The 21,473-nt window shown below is 37.8% G+C and overlaps 1 protein-coding gene across 7 annotated transcripts in view; it reads right to left on the bottom strand.

The window, feature by feature from the left end:
* Positions 1 to 1,554: 1,554 nt before the first annotated feature.
* LOC127432558 (membrane-associated phosphatidylinositol transfer protein 2-like) overlaps positions 1,555 to 21,473 on the bottom strand; it is a 72,098-nt gene continuing 52,179 nt past the window's right edge. For 4 of the 7 annotated variants that reach the window (XM_051683785.1, XM_051683788.1, XM_051683787.1 and 1 more), the window contains 14 exons: positions 20,694 to 20,923; positions 20,417 to 20,595; positions 18,358 to 18,528; positions 17,783 to 17,920; positions 15,921 to 16,085; positions 14,192 to 14,437; positions 12,505 to 12,653; positions 11,990 to 12,106; positions 11,783 to 11,899; positions 11,520 to 11,668; positions 11,223 to 11,372; positions 7,679 to 7,862; positions 7,291 to 7,419; positions 1,555 to 5,070 (listed from right to left, as the gene is read on the bottom strand). In XM_051683785.1, the coding sequence (XP_051539745.1) occupies positions 4,729 to 5,070; positions 7,291 to 7,419; positions 7,679 to 7,862; positions 11,223 to 11,372; positions 11,520 to 11,668; positions 11,783 to 11,899; positions 11,990 to 12,106; positions 12,505 to 12,653; positions 14,192 to 14,437; positions 15,921 to 16,085; positions 17,783 to 17,920; positions 18,358 to 18,528; positions 20,417 to 20,595; positions 20,694 to 20,923 (2,466 nt within the window). In that variant the 3' untranslated portion in view covers positions 1,555 to 4,728. The remainder of the gene's footprint in view (positions 5,071 to 7,290; positions 7,420 to 7,678; positions 7,863 to 11,222; positions 11,373 to 11,519; positions 11,669 to 11,782; positions 11,900 to 11,989; positions 12,107 to 12,504; positions 12,654 to 14,191; positions 14,438 to 15,920; positions 16,086 to 17,782; positions 17,921 to 18,357; positions 18,529 to 20,416; positions 20,596 to 20,693; positions 20,924 to 21,473) is intronic. The other 3 variants (XM_051683789.1, XM_051683790.1, XM_051683791.1) reach the window with 3 other exon arrangements.

Below are 21,473 nucleotides of genomic sequence, written 5' to 3' on the forward strand. Positions count from 1 at the left end.
ATACATGTAACGTCTTGGATGCATATTGAATAGTACGATGGTTGGAGCTCATTAAATCGAGGAGTTGCCTCTGCATCTGAGACTGTCAATCCATGCATTTTATCACGTGGCCTGTTGGGTGTTACCGCCGAGACCTAGCGCGTGTGGAGGCTTAACACTATTCTCCGCGGTATCCACCCACCTCACCACACATTATAGTGACCATGAGGAGGTTACCCCATATGACTCTACCCTCCCTAGCAACCGGGCCAATTTGATTGCTTAGGAGACCTGACATAGTTACTCAGCACACCCTGGATTCAAACTCGTGACTCCAGGGGTGGTAGTCAGCGTCAATACTCGCTGAGATACCCAAGCCCACAAATCAAGTTGTTCTAATGTTCTCGGGTTTAATCCCCCTGTCCCAACCTCATTTTATTAGCAACTTCTGGGTTTCAACAGGGTTGCACCTATTTTCAGTCAGTCCACTGGGGGGAAAATGTTGTTTAAAGGTTAGCTTCTAAAAATCATTTTCCTACAATTCTAATAAAATTCAAAACTATTATAATTGAAATGGTCCACTTTACACATATAATGCATTATAAATCACAGAAGACTTGCAGAGTTGTCCAACTGCATTTAATCCACAGTACATACAGTTATACATAAGACAGCACTGAACCACCGACCTGGTAAGAAAACTGTAAAGGAGGGATTCAGTCCAGATCAGCATTTCAACAGAGTTTAAAATAAACCTGTAGTATTCATTCATAATCCAAAGGTGTCAGAAAAGCCTTCTCTTTCACTGTAAGTGTTTCACACAGCAAACTCAAAAGTTTTGGCAACAAAAGAAAAAAAGGAATTGGTCACAGTTGATTATTGTTTAGGAATATTACACCACATTTATTTCATCCAATAGGAACATGCTAAATCTGAAACATAACTGTAAATAATGTGTCTACTGCTATGTCAAAAATGCTGTAGATTTTCATTTTTAACAGTATTTCTGGTCTTTGCACTGTCTGATATATTATGCTGATAATTACATTTCTTAAAATTTGATCTCAATATTTAAAGGAATATTCCGGGTTCAATACAAGTTAAGCTTAATTGACAGCATTTGTGGAAAAATGTTGATTATGACAAAATTTAATTTCGACATCCCTCCTTTTCTGTGAAAAAAGCAAAAATCAAGTTACAGTGAGGCACTTGCAATGGAAGTGAATGGGGCCAATTTGTGGAGGTTTTAAAGGCAGAAATGTGAAGCTTATAATTTTATAAAAGCACTTACATTAATTCTGTTAAAACTTGTGTATTATTTGAGTTGTAAAGTTGGTTAAATTGTAATTTTTACAGTCGTTGTAGGGTTCACGTTAAGTCGTTATGGCAACAAAGTTGTAAAATTGGATATAACACAGAAAAGGTTAGTAAACTATTTCATCACACTGAAATCAAGTTAACACACATTGTTTACGTCTTGTGGCGATATTTTAAAAACTGAGTATTTTAATGATTACTAATTGGCCCCATAGCCTTTCATTGTAAGTGATTCTTGCTTTTTTCAAAGAAGGACAATTTTCTTTTTTTTTTTTTTTTTTTTTTTGACATTTTTGTGGTAAGCAACATTATGCCACAAATGCTGAGTGAGCTTGACTTGTATTGAACCCGGAATATTCCTTTAAAAATATTGTTTGATTTGAGATTCGCTAAGTTTTGCCTTAACACTTTTTAAGATAATTTAAATATTTGGTAGTAACATAGTAACTGAAGGTATGTTTTTGTGGCCCATTACTGAATACAGGAAACTGTACGAAAGCTTTTCCTGTGACATGCAAAGTACAAAAGTGGCTATAATCAGTTTTATCTGTGGATATAATACTCGTACACTGGCCTACAAGTGAGACCACGTATATTTAAATAAATGTAAAAAGAGTTCAGAATTGTGGCACAAAGTGTCATATGACTCCCTGCGATATCTGAATCTCGGAATTGGAAATCAATTAAGTGGATGGCGCACATCAACTTGCTCAGCACTCCTGAAAAATAGCTAGATTTGAAAAACAGCCAGTGATAAAAAACTGCAGTAGGTTGTAGAAGTTGTTGATGTGAGTGAATGTGGAACAGTATGATGGAAAATTGCAATTTCCAGACTGAGAATTTGTTTAGTGGCTAACATTCAAATAGTTATTTCTTTGACATAATAAACCAACAAAGGTGATCTAGATTTCACTCATACAATTTTTCAGATGTCAGTAACATTTTAGAACATTTCCACAGAGAGCCCCTGATGTCTAGTACCAACTAGACGCAATAAAACTTTTGAACATTACCTACGAAGACTAGCAATGCCAGTCCAAATGCAAATTTAAAAGCTACTTTTTTCTTTTCAAGTGGCAACGGCAAACCTTGTTCAGCACCAATTAAAATCAAGCAGTTTGGAGCAAATTTATCACAGAAAAATGTAACAACATTAATGAAACCTTTACAAACCAATTCACATTACGTGGACATTTTGACTCCCAGTGCATCAATGCGATAAACCATTTTCCAGAGTACGAGTTGTCCAGAATGTCTGCAGAATAAGAAATCGACCATTTGTTTGTACATATGTGTGCGTGCTCCTTGCTGGTTTTGTTTGCAGGATGTTGTTTGTTTGCTGAACAGACTTGATTGTCCGTGTGGTGCGGTGGCGTCCTCTAGAATTTGGCTACAGAAACACTGTCAACGATTATGCACAAGGAGACACATCATTGGTCCTTAAAATAAGCTTTTCAGAACTGTCAGACAAAAATAAAAGCAACATATGAAATACAGTCTAAACCTGAAATAACCATAATCTTATGAAGTTACAGAAATAAATAAATTCTGACTGTAACATATCCTATATAGTGAAATTTCTTTACAGTATCTTTACAATATCTACACTGTTTTACGTCCCATTCAGACCACAGATCATAACATCCACTCCAGATGAACAGCGAAAACTGGGGCCGAAAACCGTCGGCTGTGTTCGAAACCTCCCAGTTGATACAATCTAACATAAAGCTTGATTTGAAATCATTAGCGCATATGTCCGCACATGCAGCATGGCTATTCCAGTGTGTTCATGACATGATATTTAAACAAACCGCATACAGTTCACGACTCCACCCGACTGAAGCGACTTTGTCATGCTGTCCGATCTAAAATCGTAAAATAAAAAGCACAATTTCTATATACCTCAATCACTTACATATGAACATATGGACAATAGCATAAATTACTAAACTTTAAAGGACGTAAGTTGATCTAAAATGATCTAAAATCTTAAAAACATTATACATGTCCCATTGCAACCGCTCAACCGCTCTGGAAACGTTGCTACAATACATTAGAAACGTTATACGTATTTGGGTTCCTACGATATGCCTGGTTTTGGCACATTTCTTGCTTTATTTTGTTTCCTATACGTCGGAGAACTCTATAATCGTGCATATACGCACAAATACCCTGCCATAAATAATAAGGGTCATGTACTACACGTAAAAGTTATGTAGCGACATGAGATGGTAACAAGGACCTCCTCTTTTCCACTAGTGCAAAATAACAATGAGGTTATGCAGTTGCAGAACTACAGCTTTCGACATGAATTCATTTTGGCCATCGGCGGTATCGAGCGAGTGATCGATTCATCACTCCCTGATCACCCGGAAATGAGTGCAAAGTTCAAGAGGAAACAGTTGAGAATGTGTGAAATTGGTCTCCAATTGTGACAGAGAAATCTTGTGACCATGCAAATACAGCAAGCTGCGCAGCCTGTCCTCATGGGGGACTGCGAGCTTTTCCGAGTCTTAAGAAACAGCGGGAACGTTTTTACAGCAGATCAGATGTGGAGTGAAATTGCACGTGTGCTTACGATTGTTGTTTGGTGGCTCAGAAATAAAGAAATGCAGAACGTGACCCAGCAGCCCATGTCGAGAGCGTCTTGTTTGAGAAATGGCGCCCTCAGAGGTATTGCAAGTAGATGGCCTTGTAAAGGGATAGTTGCTCCTTTTGAGGACTTAAGAGAGATACGGCTCTCCATTCATACTCTGAAAACAAAGTTAAGGCCTCTGACGACCTGCAGACCAAGTGTGATGGGGTTCAATCCTTATTGCCAAATGCTGCTAGGTTTTGACTGAGATGTCACCAAGATCGGGCGACAGAACAGCGAGAGATAGAGAGCGAAAATGAATAAACCGTAAGAGCATGAGAGAAGTGAAATGGCCTCTGGGTCTTCTAAGCTCCTCTAATTCATGGCTGCCCTGAGCAGGTAAGAGGAGGCACGTATATACATGTGAGGGACACTCTGTCGATGCCAAACGGGAAATTGAGGAGAACTTCCTGGATGTTCCTTGATGGCGGGGGAAGGGGAAGAGTCCAAACCCACCCAACGATTTGTCTCCCATGCAAACAGTACATTCAATCAAGTCAGAAGCGAGGGCCATGACCCAGAGCGATGCTTAAGGCGCTAGAATTTGTTGTCGTGAAAATGTTTGGCTGTCGGACAAAAAAATACATAAAATAAAAATCTTCTTTTCCCAAATGACTCTCATGCAACAATAGTAATGCGGTGGTGAGGTTTTATCACAGAGTTCGTTGTAGTACCGTGAGATTACGTTTGTCCCGACGTTACAGGGTCCGACTCCCAGTTTTGCAGGCCACGCACGTGTTTTTGTGTCGTACGGAGTGCCTTCCATTCCCCCAGAACTTGGACCCGGTGGGTGGAGCCTATTTAGGGCTCAGAGCTCCGCCCTCGAGTTTGCTGGTCCGGCCCCAGCAGCCCGCTGCAATGCTCATGCTTCTCTGAGCACGCTCTGCCCGCTCTCGGTCACATTCGGATTGGCTCTGGGCACGTTCGGGACGGCCCACTTGCACAACCGGCGTGGTGGAGGTGGGTTGCGAGGAGATGGTGCGCAGCAGGTGATTGCGCTTTCGCAGGAAGTCGCCACTGCCGCCCAGTCCGAAACTGCCTTTCCGCAGGACCATGCGAGCACTGCCAGTCTTAGCGGGTCTTGACCTCTGATTGTACTCCAGCTGGGACAGGTGAGATGCATAGCCATCGGCGATGAACTTAGGGACACAGTGGAGAGAGATAGGTCAGAATGAAAACTGTTTTTCAGTAAAAATATCTGAACATTCTTAAAACAAGATTTGTTTACTTGACAAGCAAAATGACATACATATGTTAAGTCTTGATTTTTTTGTGTGTGATTTTTTTCTCCCCAATTTGGAAGTTCTCGTGGTGGCATAGTGACTCGCCTCAATCCAGGTAGCGGAGGACGAATCTCAGTTGCCTCCGCGTCTGAGACCGTCAATCTGCGCATCTTATCGCGTGACTTGTTAAGCGCATTACTGCGGAGACGTAGTGGAGACTTCACGCTATTCTCTGCGGCATTCACGCAAAACTCACCACGTGCCCCACCGAGAGCGAGAACCACATTATAGCGACCACGAAGAGGTTACCCCATGTGACTCTACCCTCCCTAGCAACCGGCCCAATTTGGTTGCTTAGGAGACCTGGCTGGAGTCACTCAGCACGCCCTGGGGTGGTCTTATTTTTAGAGAAATCGGACAACAATTAGTGAACTTTATGCCTAAAACAGGAAAAAAATAATAATCTGCCAATGGCGTAAGAAAAATAAACGTGCTTTTTTCTTACGCCATTGGCAAATAGATTTTTTTTCATGTTTTAAGCATAAAACTCACTAAATTTAGTTATATTCTCTCAAAACTAAACTCATTATGTAATTTTGCTTGTAAAGTAAATATATCTTTTTAAAGAATGTACAGATATTTTTACTGGAAAACAAGACAAAACACTAATTAAGAAAATTATGTTTTACTGTGTATATTTTTCTTACCCCAATGGCAAATATTTTTATTTTATTTTTTTAAAGCATAAATCTAACTAAATATTTTCAAAACTTTCTTTAAAGTCATTTTGCTGCTCATGTAAATGTATCTGGTTTCAAAGATGTTTAGATATTTTTACTGCAAAAAGACAAATACTACATAAGAAAATATTTTGTGTGTGTGTGTAAAACTGATATTACATACAGCTAGTGTTGCCACAGTATCAAAATTCAACAGTCAGTACCGATACCAGTAAAATTTCATGATTCTCAATACCAATTTTATACCACAGAAAAAATAGGTAATATACTATTAAACAATTCTTTAGCCTAATTTAACCTAAAATGTTACATTTCAATGTAAATAACACATTAATCAATAGCATGTTTCCTTCAATGTTTACTTAATTGAAAACACTCGCTTTAAAAAATGTTAAGACACTATGAAATTTTGTTGTTTTATTTTTTTCTAAATTCTATAAATAAAAATTCCCAAATTCAACGTGTTCCCCTTTTTTCCCCTGAATTTCATGTTTTAAAGTTTCATTCAATTTCTTCATCAAAACTTGATGTGTCTAATCAAATTAATCCAAACTTTAATCAAACTTGAATAGAACCACATAATGAAAATGAATGAAAACATTGATAAAAATTTCTATTCAGAAAAAAAAAGCACTCTTGCTTGTGAGATAAAGGTTCAATAATAATAATGATAACATTCATTTTCCTAAACATCTGTAATATATTTCTTAAATTACACACGTCAAGCTTTTATTTTGAATCAAACTTTTATTTTGACGTGAAGGTGTTACTGGTTTTGTGTTTTTGACAGAAGTTTCACACTTCTGGATAAGATGTAGGTTATAAGACCCAGTGTGATTACTGAAGCACGCAATTTAATTATATAAATATATACTGTCACAGTGAATGAGTGCACTGTCTGTCATCTACTACAATAAGCACAGCGTGCAATGCTCAAAAAAATATTCAGCACATGAGCAGCATCACACATTCACATTGTAGCACGCAACGCAGCACATGCAGACTGTTTTTTTATTTAATAAAATCTCATCCATTTGTGGTTCAATATTCACACTAGGACATACGTATCTCAATTTTAATGTGATTAATTGTCCAATTCTGTGTAAAAGGAGTATCAGAACACATGCTCAAATGAGCGTGTGAGCATTTGAATGCAGCTGGGTGTCAGTCAGACAGCGCACTACCAGTACTGCAGGACCACTAGTATCATTACATCTTTTTTATTTTAGTATCGACTTGGTACCGAAGTACCAGTACTTTTGACATCACTACATACTGAGGATCAATAAAACTGTATAACTGTCCTCTACACAAATGCAAGGATAGTGTCACCTAAGACAACAGAATAATATCACTGCGGTGTGTTTGCAGTATTAAGTCTTTGTGTAAATGATACCTGACACTGATGTTGCATCTTCTTGGTCAGTCTCCCCACAATGTAGATCTGTGATGGAGGCAGGCCCAGTGACGTGTACACTGAGATGTCTTTAGTAGAACCATAAGCAGCAAAGATCTTCATTTGTGCCTACAAAAAGAGCACAATCTTTTAAGCACAATCTCACGTAGACCAGCAGACAGACTTAAACTGAATAAATCAAACTGCAATGAGAGTCTTTTCAGTAGAAGCACCTGCCTCTCACATTTCAACTTCTATTCAAAATGTTTACACACTAGTCTACTGTTAAGCCAAACAGTAAAAAGACCCTCCATGTACCAATATCTAAGACCATGTCCTAAAAAGTCATTTATGATGCAGAAGAGGAGTAGTTTGTGATGCTACTCACCTCTGTGATGAGAGACTTGAGGAAGTTGGTTTTGTGTCGGAGCGGGTCATGTACCAGGCCATCACAGAAGGACACGATTCCATGAGGGAAGTTGTGCTGTGAAAGCCAGGCCACCACACGCTGCTTCTGCATGTCTGGACGTCCTGTCACATACACGATCAAATAGCCCAGGTCCTGCCAGTGCCTGCGAGAGGAAGAAGCACCATCAAGGACAGCAAACAAAAGGACCAAGAGGCAAAGCCAAAATGGAACCTGTTCCATTACTGGTTGATGAATATTCATGAGTTGTAGGGCATTTGCCAACATAATGTTATACTTTTTAAGTCTTTTTGAGTATCTTTTCTGACTGATCAAACTTAAAACCTGAAAAATCCCAGAGACTTATGCTGCGTTTACGTCGTAATATCTTTAATTATGAGATGGCAACTCGGAGGTTCTTCTCGGAGCTGTTCACGTTCAGGGACTTCGGAAGTTATTAGTTTCTATGACAACACTCATTAAGCCAAAAGGATTTGTTGTTGATAACAGCAAAATGTTTATCATTACATTAATTCATCTCTATATGTTGTTGTAAACAAAGAAAACACTCCAGGTAACGAAAGCATAATAAAGTGGCAGAGATATGTGTTCACTACATTTAACTGTTGAGGCTGCTGATATATTTAAATAACGTCACGACTGTCAAGTCCAAGTTTACAACTTGAAATAACGAGTTCTTTGAATACATGAATGCTTTTACAAGTTCTCGTAATTAGGGATATTCCATCATGACATGAACGCAGTATTACACTGACAGAATTTTCGGATGAACCAAGAGTATTCATACTCTTACTGCCAAAAATTCAAATGTAAACGAACCCACACAAGACCTTTAATATGCTCCATCTCATCTACATTTCTGTCTCTCTATCTCTCTCTCTCTCTAAACCTGCTAGAAACCCCTAGCAACGTGCTAGCAATGCCTAGCTACATGCTACAACAATGCCTAGCTACATGCTAAAAATATATAGGTACAGTGCATCTGGAAAGTATTCACAGCGCTTCACTTTTTCCACAATTTGTTATGTTACAGCCTTATTCCAAAATGGATTAAATTCATTATTTTCCTCAATTCTACAAACAATACCCCATAATGACAACGTGAAAGAAGTTTGTTTGAAATCTTTGCAAATTTATTAAAAATAAAAAAAGAAAAACAAAAAAAAAAGAAAAAAAAATCACATGCACATAAGTATTCACAGCCTTTGCTCAATACTTTGTTGAAGCACCTTTGGCACCAATTACAGCCTCAAGTCTTTTTGAGTATGATGCTACAAGCTTGGCACACCTATTTTTGGGCAGTTTCTCCCATTCTTCTTTGTAGGACCTCTCAAGCTCCATCAGGTTGGATGGGGAGCGTCGGTGCACAGCCATTTTCAGATCTCTCCAGAGATGTTCAATCGGGTTCAAGTCTGGGGTCTGGCTGGGCCACTCAAGGACATTCACAGAGTTGTCCTGGAGCCACTCCTTTGTTATCTTGGCTGTGTGCTTAGGGTTGTTGTCTTGAGATGAACCTTCGCCCCAGTCTGAGGTCCAGAGCGCTCTGGAGCAGGTTTTCATCGCTGCATTCATCTTTCCCTCGATCCTGACTAGTCTCCCAGTTCCTGCCGCTGAAAAACATCCCCACACCATGATGCTGCCACCACCATGCTTCACTGTAGGGATGGTATTGGCCAGGTGATGAGCGGTGCCTGGTTTCCTCCAGACATGACGCTTGCCATTCAGGCCAAAGAGTTCAATCTTTGTTTCTCATGGTCTGAGAGTCCTTCAGGTGCCTTTTGGCAAACTCCAGGCAGGCTGTCATGTGCCTTTTACTGAGGAGTGGCTTCCGTCTGGCCACTCTACCATACAGGCCTGATTGGTGGAGTGCTGCAGAGATGATTGTTCTTCTGGAAGGTTCTCCTCTCTCCACAGAGAAACACTGGAGCTCTGTCAGAGTGACCATCGGGTTCTTGGTCACCTCCCTGACTAAGGCCCTTCTCCCCCGATCGCTCAGTTTGGCCGGGCGGCCAGCTCTAGGAAGAGTCCTGGTGGTTCCAAACTTCTTCCATTTACGGATGATGGAGGCCACTGTGCTCATTGGGACCTTCAATGCTGTAGAAATTTTTCTGTACCCTTCCCCACATCTGTGCCTTGATACAATCCTGTCTCGGAGGTCTACAGACAATTCCTTGGACTTCATGTCTTGGTTTGTGCTCTGACATGCACTGTTAACTGTGGGACCTTATATAGACAGGTGCGTGCCTTTCCAAATCATGCCCAATCAACTGAATTTACCACAGGTGGACTCCAATCAAGTTGTAGAAACATCTCAAGGATGATCAGTGGAAACAGAATGCACCTGAGCTCAATTTTGAGTGTCATGGCAAAGGCTGTGAATACTTATGTACATGTGATTTTTTTCGTTTTTTTATTTTTAATAAATTTGCAAAGATTTCAAACAAACTTCTTTCACGTTGTCATTATGGGGTATTGTTTGTAGAATTTTGAGGAAAATAATGAATTTAATCCATTTTGGAATAAGGCTGTAACATAAAATGTGGAAAAAGTGAAGTGCTGTGAATACTTTCCAGATGCACTGTACATGCTGAAATGCTAGAAATGCCTAGAAACATGCTAGAAACACTACGTAACATGCTAGCAACACCTAAAAATATACGAGAAACGCCTTGCTACATGCTAAATTGTAGCAAAATTCTAGCAATGTCTAGAACATGGTAGCAATGTGTAGAACATGCTAGCAATGCAGAGCAATACCTACCTAACCTAACCTAACTAAACTTAGGACAATACATTTTAAACTAGTTTAAACTTTAAGACAAAGGCTTTGTCAAGCCAACATCAAAGTTTGTTTCAACAGACTTTATTATCAAGTTTTTTTTTATTAGAATATTTTGTACTCCCAAAAGACTTAAGAATGTTAGTATCTTTTATAACTAGATACCTTCTAATTAACTTATAATTTATCCTAACAAATTTTCGTAAAACCTTTCAAATCCTAGAATTTTCAGGAATCTGGCCCCAGGACTTGATTGGTTTGTGAAATTATATTTTTGGTTAATTTTTGTTTGGTAACAGCAGCAAAACTTGCTTCACAGTCAAGGAAATGTATTATATTTTGATGAAAAGTCTGATATATTAAGGACAATAAGACTCTGAACATTTATTTTAAAATTCAATATTGGTTCCCAAACCTTTTAAACAATGAATTTTTCATTTTTCATTTGTAACAACTGGATGAAGATTTTTACAAATAATTTTATAGAGACTGCACTCACAAAGAGCAATTTCTAGTGATTAAATATTTTATTATTTATTACTAATATAATTATTTAATATTTTAAAATATTTAATATTTTAATATTTTAACTTATATTCACAGAAACTTCCATGACGTTTCCATCCCTGAAAATCACATTTTCAAAATTCTCTTTTCGACCCTACATAGGGTAACTTTTTGTTCCCATGTTGTCTTCGAATAAAAAAGATGAAGTCAAAGTCTCACCTGACCACGTCAACTGCTCCTGCACGCACTTTAGGATCACTGCCCATGATGGACACGCTAGCGGCAAAAGAGCCATCAATGCTGAACACGACAAACTCAGTGCCATGGGGCAACACGGTCAGGTAACTGTCCGCAGATGTGTGGTCGCCCCTGTGGACAGAAAACATTCGAGAGTTGGTCCTGTTAAAAAATACCACCCGCTTTTTAGTACAATAATTTGAAATGTGCAGGAATAAAACCATGAAGATCAGTCATTTCAAACTAGTATGTTGTATGTATAGTTGAAATATGAAATACCTGACCACCATTTTGACAGGATACACTCCAATTCCCAACCGTTTACTCTCAGGAATCACATAGGAGATTCGGCCGCTGCTATTGGTCAGTTCTGTGTCAAAGTACACCCACTCACCAGACGGAGGCTGCGTCATGATATGGATGTCCACCTTGAAATCGCCACAAACAGAAATTAATGACATGAAAACGACTGACAATACAAACAAGTTATGATAAATAATAATAAATTAACTACAGAAATCAGGCCCTTTATGGGTGATAACCTTCTCTCCTGTCAATGTGACCATATCCAGGGGTCCATACATGAAGCGACCTGTGACCACCTGAGAGCCATCCTCCGTGAACACGGCATCATTCACACGATGGTTTGCTGTAACATTCTTTAACACAAACATATCATATAAGCTCCTGACAGCGCCTTTCAGACATGTACAGTAAAGCGTTTAGTGAGAGATGTGTAGAGGTCTCACCCTGATCTTCACGTGTGTCCTCTTCCTCATCCACTTCTCCCGTGGTTTGGACGGAGTGAATTCTGACACCTCCTTCCCATCGAGTTCCAAAATACTAGAGTTCTCATGCCTCATGACCTGAGAGATGGAGAAAAATAAAATCCACATATGTAACTAAAACAATCATATATGAAATCACAGTTTCATTAAAAGGAACTGCTCTAGTGAGATGACGTTCCATGGCAGATTTGGCAAGGAATATTCTAGGTCAACTTTTTGATGCTTGGGACTCCTAAATATGATGATCCCCTTGTATGGGACCCCTATATGTTTATTCACGAAGTTTCCTGCTAGGCTTCCGTTGTAAGTGCATTACTGTAAATGTGTTTTTTGTTCATTTTTAAAAACTGAGGGACGACTTAATACTACTCTCCGTGGTACTCAACAGTATGCAGCAGATGCTGTCTATAGTTGTTAATAACCCAGAATGAGTGTCCATCTTTTTTCAAATAATGTAACAATGCAGAAATCCTCACCTGTCGTAATAGGAAAGACACAACGTCAGTTGATTCCCAATAGGAGGCATGGAACAGGTGAGGTAGAGCCACGGTAGGGAACGCAGTGAGGGCATCAGGACAATAGAGTGCAAAATCAATGCGCTTAGTGCCCCACCAACGTGCCGCGACTGTAGGAAACAAAACATGAGAGATTCAGCCATGCCTAACGAATCAATTACGGTTACAATGGCAGCTCCAAATGCCATTAAAGATTTCTCTTTCACTTGTTCATGTTTTATAAATGTTTTAGCAGCTGGTTCTAAGACAGGATGAGGATATGATGCAGGTTTGCTTTAGGGGCTCAAAAGAAAGGACAGAAATGGAAAGCAGTCGTTTTTTAATGTGCACTAGTCAATGCCAAGCTGGAGTGCACATCTCTTGTTTGCTTCTTCCCATGATCCACTGCAAAGACATTCAAGAACACAATTCTATTTTTGGCTTTTCATTCTTTTCGTTGTGGTTGAGATCTTTTAAATCAAGTTTGGAAATTGAGAATTGGTTATCATTCAGAACCGTTTCCATAAATAAATAAATAAATACTGGAAGTAAACTAGAACTGCATTTTTGCCAACCGGAAGGAAAATTGCACTAAAATATTTTGACACCATTTCCTGCACCACTACTGAATCTATAGCATTACAGCAAAAGAAACTATATTGTGAGTCGCCAGTTTGCAGTCTAAATTGGATGTGACGAATCGAATATAAAGACAATAAATAGATAACAACACATCTTTTTATTGCATTGTCCTCATAGGGTTTCATGCAACAAACATGCTGCATGACCAGTATAGTCAGTTCAAGTCCATACTGAAGATTTGGTGTTTAAAATCTAATTTAAACCTGAATATAAACTAAACGATAAAAAAATAACAATAATAAAACATGAAAAAAAAAAAAAAACCTTGTATTTAATTTAATTAAAAAAAATTAAATCAAAGAAACGATATGACAAAATAACTAAAAAATATTTAAGCTTCTGCACTATTCCTTTTTTGCTTTAATTAAAACACACGATGCTGGGATAACATGGATCATGATATTTTGCACAAATCTCCTCAAATGTAATAAAAGAATAGTTAAATGGAATCAGAATTGGAAACAGAATGGTTACATTCTTGCGATTTCTTTCCCTATCTGAAGCACTAATATCTGTTTTCATTTGAAAACATATTGATTTTGCTACATTTATTCTTCTTATTCACAATGGAACCGTTTTTCTCTGCCAAAATTGGAGCACTTTGAAAGCACTCTCTAGTACCGGCCTACGTAACCTCTAATAGAAGACACAAGGATGTAAGCATGACGCACAACCAGAAAATGGGAGCAAGACAAGTGGGTGACCTTTTAAAGCATCTTCAGAACGGCTTCAACATCCAGCGCAAAGCAGCTCAGGGTTCTGAAGATGAAGAACCAGAGCACCAGTGCTGAGCTTTTAAAGGGGAAGGGGGCATGACTTCAGAAAACAGAGGCGTCAGGGCTGGGGAAGTCACCAAGAAAACAGGCTAGGCTGAAAATACGGAGGTTCAACAAGAGGAAGTAGGAGAAATTGCAGGGAATGGCTGGGTGGTAGAAACTAACGCAGGCAAACAGGAGAACGGGCAGATCTTGAAGGTCTAGAAGACCTTCTGAACTGACATCTAACCCACACTCTCCTGCACCAGTACCTTGCTCGATGTCCAGCGGGACACATGGTGATGGCGGGTCTGAGCCGAGCGTGGGGGAGGGCTCAAAGCCTAGAGAGTTGCTCTGCTCTGAATCATCCAAACAGCTGCAATCCTGTGATTCTACCTGCTGCCTATTTTGCACTTTGCTGCAGGATTTGGGGGAGGGACTTTGGGAGCCGCTTTTATTATAGGGGCGGGCCAATTGGGACAAAAGACTGAGCTTTTTGGAGAGACTAAGTTGCCATGCTATGAGACAAAACAAAATCAAAACAACAGTAGTCATAAGGAGAACACAACAGTCATTGTTCCTAGTGATATAATGGAGACAATAAAGCAAATTAACTAAAAAAATCATTATGTAAAGGATTTACTTTATAGACCTTAGTTAGACTAGATGCCAAATTTAAACTGACATCAACAAAAATGAGCCTGTACTGAATAGTTCATGAAGCACGAACGGACACATTTCTATGTAAAATGTTTGTAAAAAAATTCTTATATAAATTCCCACATTTGACACTTTATGCAAGAAATGCGAAATTTTTTACAAACATCATATTCATGCAATAATTTATATAACAATGGTTTTATGAACACTGCATTCATGTAACAATTTATTTAAGAATGGTTTCACGATCGTCACATTTCTGTAACAATTTGTTAAAACTGTTTTTCTGAGCAACAGTTTATGCAAGAATGGTTTTATAAACGTCACACTTGTTCAAAAATGTACATACAAATGGTTTTCGTAACGTTGCATTTGTGCAAACATTTATGAAAGAATGGTTTTACAAACATAACATTCACGCATCAATTTACGTTAAAATGGTTTTATGAACCGCATTTATGCAACAATTTATGTAAGAATGGTTTTATAAACGTCACACTTGTTTGGCAATTTACATACAAATGGTTTTCAGAACGTTGCATTTGTGCAAACATTTAAGAAAGAATGGTTTTACCAACATCCCATTTAAAGTCAATTTAGGTAAAAATTGCTTTCAGAACATTGCATTTGTGCAACAATTTATGTCACGTTCATGCGACAATTTATGTAAAAATGGTTTTCAACAATTTGCATTCATGCTACAATTTATGAAAGCATGGTTTTACTAATGTCACATTTATGCGTCAATTTACGTTAAATTTGGTTTTCCGAACATCGCATTTGTGCAACTATTTATGTAAGAATGGTCTTCCGAATGCCATGTTCATACGATAATTTATATTAGAATGGTTATACAAACCACACATTCATGTATCAGTTTACTTAAAAATACATTTCCGAATGTCGTGTTTGTGCAACAATTTACATAAGAATGGTTTTATGAAAAATGTACACAAATTCATTCTACTTGTGTGTCACCAATGAGGCCCAATATGTTGTCTATTATGTCATAGTTCTGCTGACATAACACTGAAAATACATCTTTCCAAAAAAATTCCTGTGAACAGGTTGTGAAAATTGTGTGACCTAAGACCTTAAGAAAGCATGATGTAAAGAATGGATTGTTCTATTCCTCCCCGCATCATTTAAGCGACAAATTAAATATAGTGTCTATCCTAACTTAAGTCTGCAAGTAAATACAAATAATATGATCCTACATTTGAAACTTCATTTAAATTTGAAACTTGAGATTGTTTTGGAGGGAAAATTCCCAGTAACAGATATTTTATTCATAACTTTTTATTTGTATTTGGCTGTAAGCGTGTGTGCAAGTTAACTCACTGTTGGCAATGTTGGAGGCAGTGTAAGTGTCCGCTAATCCCGACACCTGGCTGGCGATGCTGGTCTCACTGGATCTCCGAGCCCCACGGAAGGCTGGAGCTGACGCTGGAGACGAAGGATTGGAGTGTTCCGAAAACATAATGCCGTGAGAGTGCATCACATCCGCTGTGAGGACCAAAACCAAATCTAATTAGTTTCAGGGCCCAGAAATTTGACTATCAACTGACTTAAATGTAACATTACTTTTGATTACAGCCCTTTGATTAAACATTATAAAAGAAAAATTCAAACACAAAGCCAAAAAGAGAAAGGAAGTAAATACTGCCCCTGAGTCTACTTTGACCTGACCTGAGCCATTATGGAAGAATTTAAGAGGAAATTTACTGTTGATTTTACATTGAAGTCCTCATGGAGCATTATTTACCAAACACACATGGAAGCCCATCATTAGAATGACAATTTGTAATTAGTAAAAATGACTGAATTTTGATTTCATTACTGTTTTACAACTTAAAGGTGAAGTGTATCATTTCTTTGCCACACCCCCCCCACCTGCCATTGGTCGCCAAAGAGGTAGACACGCCCCCAAACTCACTCCAATGGTTGAGCCAGAAGTTGGCATGTTGGAGCGCTCAAACAAACAGAACAACGCTAGGAAACTTTTACAGAGTCAAAGTATTTATCAGTGAATTTCACTAAACTTGTCAACAGGTTATACATCACCTCTAAATCAGAAGACAGAAATAAGAAAATATATTTTGCTCACTGAATATAAAGATTAATTGTAGGATCATTCAGATTTTTTTGCAAAATGACCATTAAGCACTTTTTTAAGCTCACTTCTCATTTCTGTAATGCAAAACAAAATATCTTTATCATTCCTAGAATTATATATTATTTAAATTTTTTTTTTTTTTTTTTTTATGAATCATGGTAGTGTTTGTTGTACTGCCTTCAAGCTGATTTAAATAAAAAAATAAATTATCGTTCCAGACACATTACAGTAATGAGAATCACCATAGTGAATAATGAGAATAAACAAATTCAAAAGTTCATATCAGATGCATTTCAGTAATAAGAATTTGGGGAAAATTTTGCTTAATTGTTTTGAAAACAATGTGACAATGCAAAAAAATATATATTTATGTAAAATAGTATTTCTTAGATTTTTTTTTTGATTTTTTTAATTTTGGGGTAAGATATGACACAGATGTAAAGACATGTGAGATTCACTCTTAAGGGTCGTTCAGCCTGAATACGCTCTTGCACTAAAAAAAAAAGCTAGATGCACAGCAACAAAAATATAAGAATGCAGGTGCATCGAGCCTTTTTTTTTTTTTTTGAAGTTCTTTTTAACTTGATACTGCATGGGGGAAAAAACATCGTATGGCGCTCCTAAGCGAGAAGCAAAAAAAAAAAACGCAAGATGCAATACAGTGGTCAAAGATGTCCATCTAGTGCATGTTTACACAAAAAAACAATTGAAAAACAGCACAGATGAATAAAAAATATTTTTTTAAAAAACATATTCGGTGTGAACAACCCCTTTCATTCCAAGTCAACCTATGAATGGCTTACATACAGCTGTTTCCACAATAAATTAGAAAAGGAATAGAATAATTTTACTGTCACCAAAAATACACACTTCACCTTTAAATTAAATTCCGCCAGTTCCACATTGGTTACACTTCAGGAAGTAAAGAAACTAGAGGCAAGCCCAAATCAGAGCGCTGATGTCGAAGCGGACATATAAACAGATCATGTGAGCAGACAGAAATGAGGCAACGGCACACACAGGCGGACACACACGATGGGGGCGTTTACGCCAAAATGGATGCAAGAAACCAGGAATGACTACACACACTCGGCCGGGGCCGGCATGGCCTGCCAGTTGAGCACAGGGACGGGAATGGAAGTCTCACTGATGCCATCCTGACAGCGCTGGGCGGCACAGCTCCCACTCTCCAACAGGAGGTGAGGGGAACTCTGGATGGTTTCCACTGCGGCATGAGGGACGTGGAGACACGAGAACGCAACGGGACGAGAGAGAGACAAGAAAAATAAAGACAAATAACAGAGACAGAAATGAGACAAACAGAGGTACGAAAATACCAGTCATGAAGCAAAACTCACGCCAGAACTGCAATGATGGAAAATGCTTGTTTTGACTAAACTGTTACAACAATATCCTGTCCAATGTGCAATAAAAACATGTAACCACATGTAGCTCTGTTTACACCTGGCATTAACATCTGTTTCGGGTGATCCAATCACAAGTGGACAGTGCCAAAAACAGGTGTCAATCATTTATCGAAATACTTTTGTAAATTGTAAATACCAGGTTATAACCGTGATCTGTCTTGTCTGACCACTTGTGATTGAGGATCATATTAACAGCATGTATACGTGTTGGTTAATAAATCCCCCCCGGTCTTACCCAGCAGGGCCGACTGGCCGTCCCCGAGGGGGAAGCGCTGGTAGCGGGGCACACTGAACGGAGGCAGCAGGTGAAAACGCTTCTCCAGCAGGGGCTCTAGACGCGAGGCAGAGGGGTCCGCGGGGTGGAACAAGTTGTACACCTGCTGGCACGCTGGACGGAGATGAGCCACTGAAGACAGAAAGTCAAGAAGAAAGACTTTACAATTTTAGAGGTACATTTACAACAAATACAATTAATAAAACTACAAAAGGTTATTATAGTTTGAACATTTTGATTTAGTTTTCATTTATATTTTATATTTGTCCATTCAATGTTAGTTTTAGTTTTATTTATTAGTGGGGGTTTCAGTATATTTCTTTTTTAATTTATCTTTAGTATTTTAGGGCTTCCAAAGTTTATGCCTGACCTAAAATAAATTAAATACGTTTTACATTCGTTTCAACTTTAATTGCCGTTTTGTGTTATCGCCATCAAAGAGCATTTTCATGTATCAGGTTTTATAATTTAATGTATCAAAAACTGAAATTTGTGGTGATTGTTGTTTTGTTTTAGAAATTTTGGTGTTTGTATTTTGTATATATTTTACTTCAGTTTTGTTTGTTTTTTCAGTTAACTGTTTTTCATTTTGTTTGCATTAGTTTTTGGTTTAGTTTTTTTACAACAAAGGATTTCAATTAATGAAAATATTTTCATTTTGTTTTCATTATTTTTCAGTTTCGTTTGTTATTTTTCGTTTTTGTTTTTAACACCAAAAGATTTCAGTTAATAAAAATATTTTCATTTTGTTTTCGTTATTTTTTCAGTTTCAATTTTTACAACAAAGGATTTCAGTTAATGAAAATGTTTTCATTAGTTTTATGTTGAATTTTTTACAACAAAGTCAGCCAGTCAGTCAGTCATTTATTTATATAGCACATTTAAAAACACATTTTTTTTTTTTTTTTTATGGGGGTGGATTTTTTCCCATTTTTCACCCAATTTGGAATGCCCAATTCCCAATGCGCTTTTTAAGTCCTTGTGTTCGCCATGGGATTTGAACTAGTGAACTCCAGGGGTGATAGCCAGCATCTTTAACCACTGAGCTACCCAGGCCCCCTAAAAACAACAACTTTTAAACCAAAGTGCTGTACAATTAAACCAGTTAAAAAGAAATAAATCATTTCAAGATTTCCCAAAGCAAAATATACAGTACACAAAGAGAGATTAAACAAAATACACAAGACAATAAAAGTAATAATGCTACACTTGCATTTTCAATTTGTTTAGAATTTTTTCACATTTAAAATCATCAAGAGTTGGAGAGGATTTAATATGTAGAGGTAACTTATTCCAGAGCGAAAGGATTTCAATGAATGAAAATATTTTCATTTTTGTTTTCGTTATTTTTTCAGTGTCGTTAGTTATTTTTCGGTTTCGTATTTTACAACAAAGAATTTGAGTTAATGAAAATGATTTCATTTTGTTATTGGTTTCGTTTTTTTAACAACAAAGGATTTCAGTTAATGAAAAAATGTCATTTAGTTTCATTAACAATAACACAAACAAAAAGCAATATTAAATTAAATATTTGACAGCAAAGAGAGTGAGACACTATAAAATGGCATGCAAAAAATGTATCTATCTGCAAATGTTTGCTATAAAATAGCTAAAAGAAAGTTGCTGTTGGTACTGCAGCAGTAACGTCTTTAGTCCTCTGTTCAACAGTTATTCAGCTATCTTTGTGTTTGTTTTGGTTGAGCTCTACATGACAGACGTTTATGGAATAACCCGTAAGCATACTGTTCATTTCCCCTGTGAAACAGCCCTTTAAAACAATCTCTCTTAATCTGCCAGCAGCCCACAATGCCAACTGATTTAAGTTCCTTTCAGGATTAATGTGTAAAGCCTTTTAAAAGATGTTAGCCTATTTGTGGAGAGATTTGGACTTTGTAGCAATAACAGCATACAAAATGTAGATTATACAGTACATCGCAAGTAATCATGTTACACTTTAAATGACCTTTTGGCATCAAATCTACACAAGATTTCAGAAGGAGAGTACTAGAGGTTAATGTACCATCTAGAGAAGGGACCACAGTCTTCCTCAGTGCAAGGACGAGACCCAGCGGAGAGCCAAAGAGGAAGAAGTCAGACACTTCAAAGTCGAACTTGCCCAGAGCGCCGCCGCCCTCCAGCATGGTACTGCTGCTGGACCTCCGTGATCCCGGATCGTTCCGCAAAACGCTAGAGTGCAGACTATGTAAACACATATACAGTAAACAATTTACATTTTGTTCTAAATTACTTACATTATTACAACAAATACACAAACAAAAGATATGATTGTGAGTCACCTGGTCAGGAAGGCCTGGTGCTGTTTGATGGTGTCCAGCTCGTAAGTTGAAGAGTCGCTGCGTTTTCGTGGCAGCTGTTTTTTGGGGTCATCAGGACCGCTGCAGCGTGGAATGTCTATATTACTGCGACTGAGATGACGGCTGCCCTCCAGAGACAATCCCGATCCTGAACCTGATCCTGAGCAGTGAGTGCTGTTAATTATGATCCCTGGTGATAACAGATCGTTGTCCTGCAGAGAAAGTTAATCAAGAGTGAATTCAGGTAAACTGGGCCACTTCTTGCGATCAAGATGACTGGCAAAAAGTGACTTAATTTGCCTGAATTCACCTCTAATGAATCAATATAATAGAAAGAGTATGCCCAGATTATTTATTGAAACTAGAGATTAGCATTTCAATTAATTTTGTAGTTAGGTTAGGGTATCACTTCTGAAGTGATACGATCATTTTATATAATGACAGAATTTTCATTTTTGGATGAACTATTCCTTTAACAAATCCAATGCATTGAGTTGTAGCAGCAACTAAGATTTTGGTGAGAGAAGCAGTTTCATTGTTGACCAAGGCAAACAAAGGCACAAATGACTATCAAATTGCAAATTGTGTGTTTTTACTACATTTAAAGACTGATCGATTAATCAAACACACGTGCACATTCCTAATTAAAAAAAACAAAAAATCAAAATCAAAAATGTGTCATCTAGAAACCGTCGTTATATTAACGTAACAACCATGAGAATAAGTGTTGAAAATTACCCCTTGAATAATAACAACAACAAC

The sequence above is a fragment of the Myxocyprinus asiaticus genome, chromosome 42, assembly GCF_019703515.2.
Source record: "Myxocyprinus asiaticus isolate MX2 ecotype Aquarium Trade chromosome 42, UBuf_Myxa_2, whole genome shotgun sequence".
NCBI lineage: Eukaryota > Metazoa > Chordata > Actinopteri > Cypriniformes > Catostomidae > Myxocyprinus > Myxocyprinus asiaticus.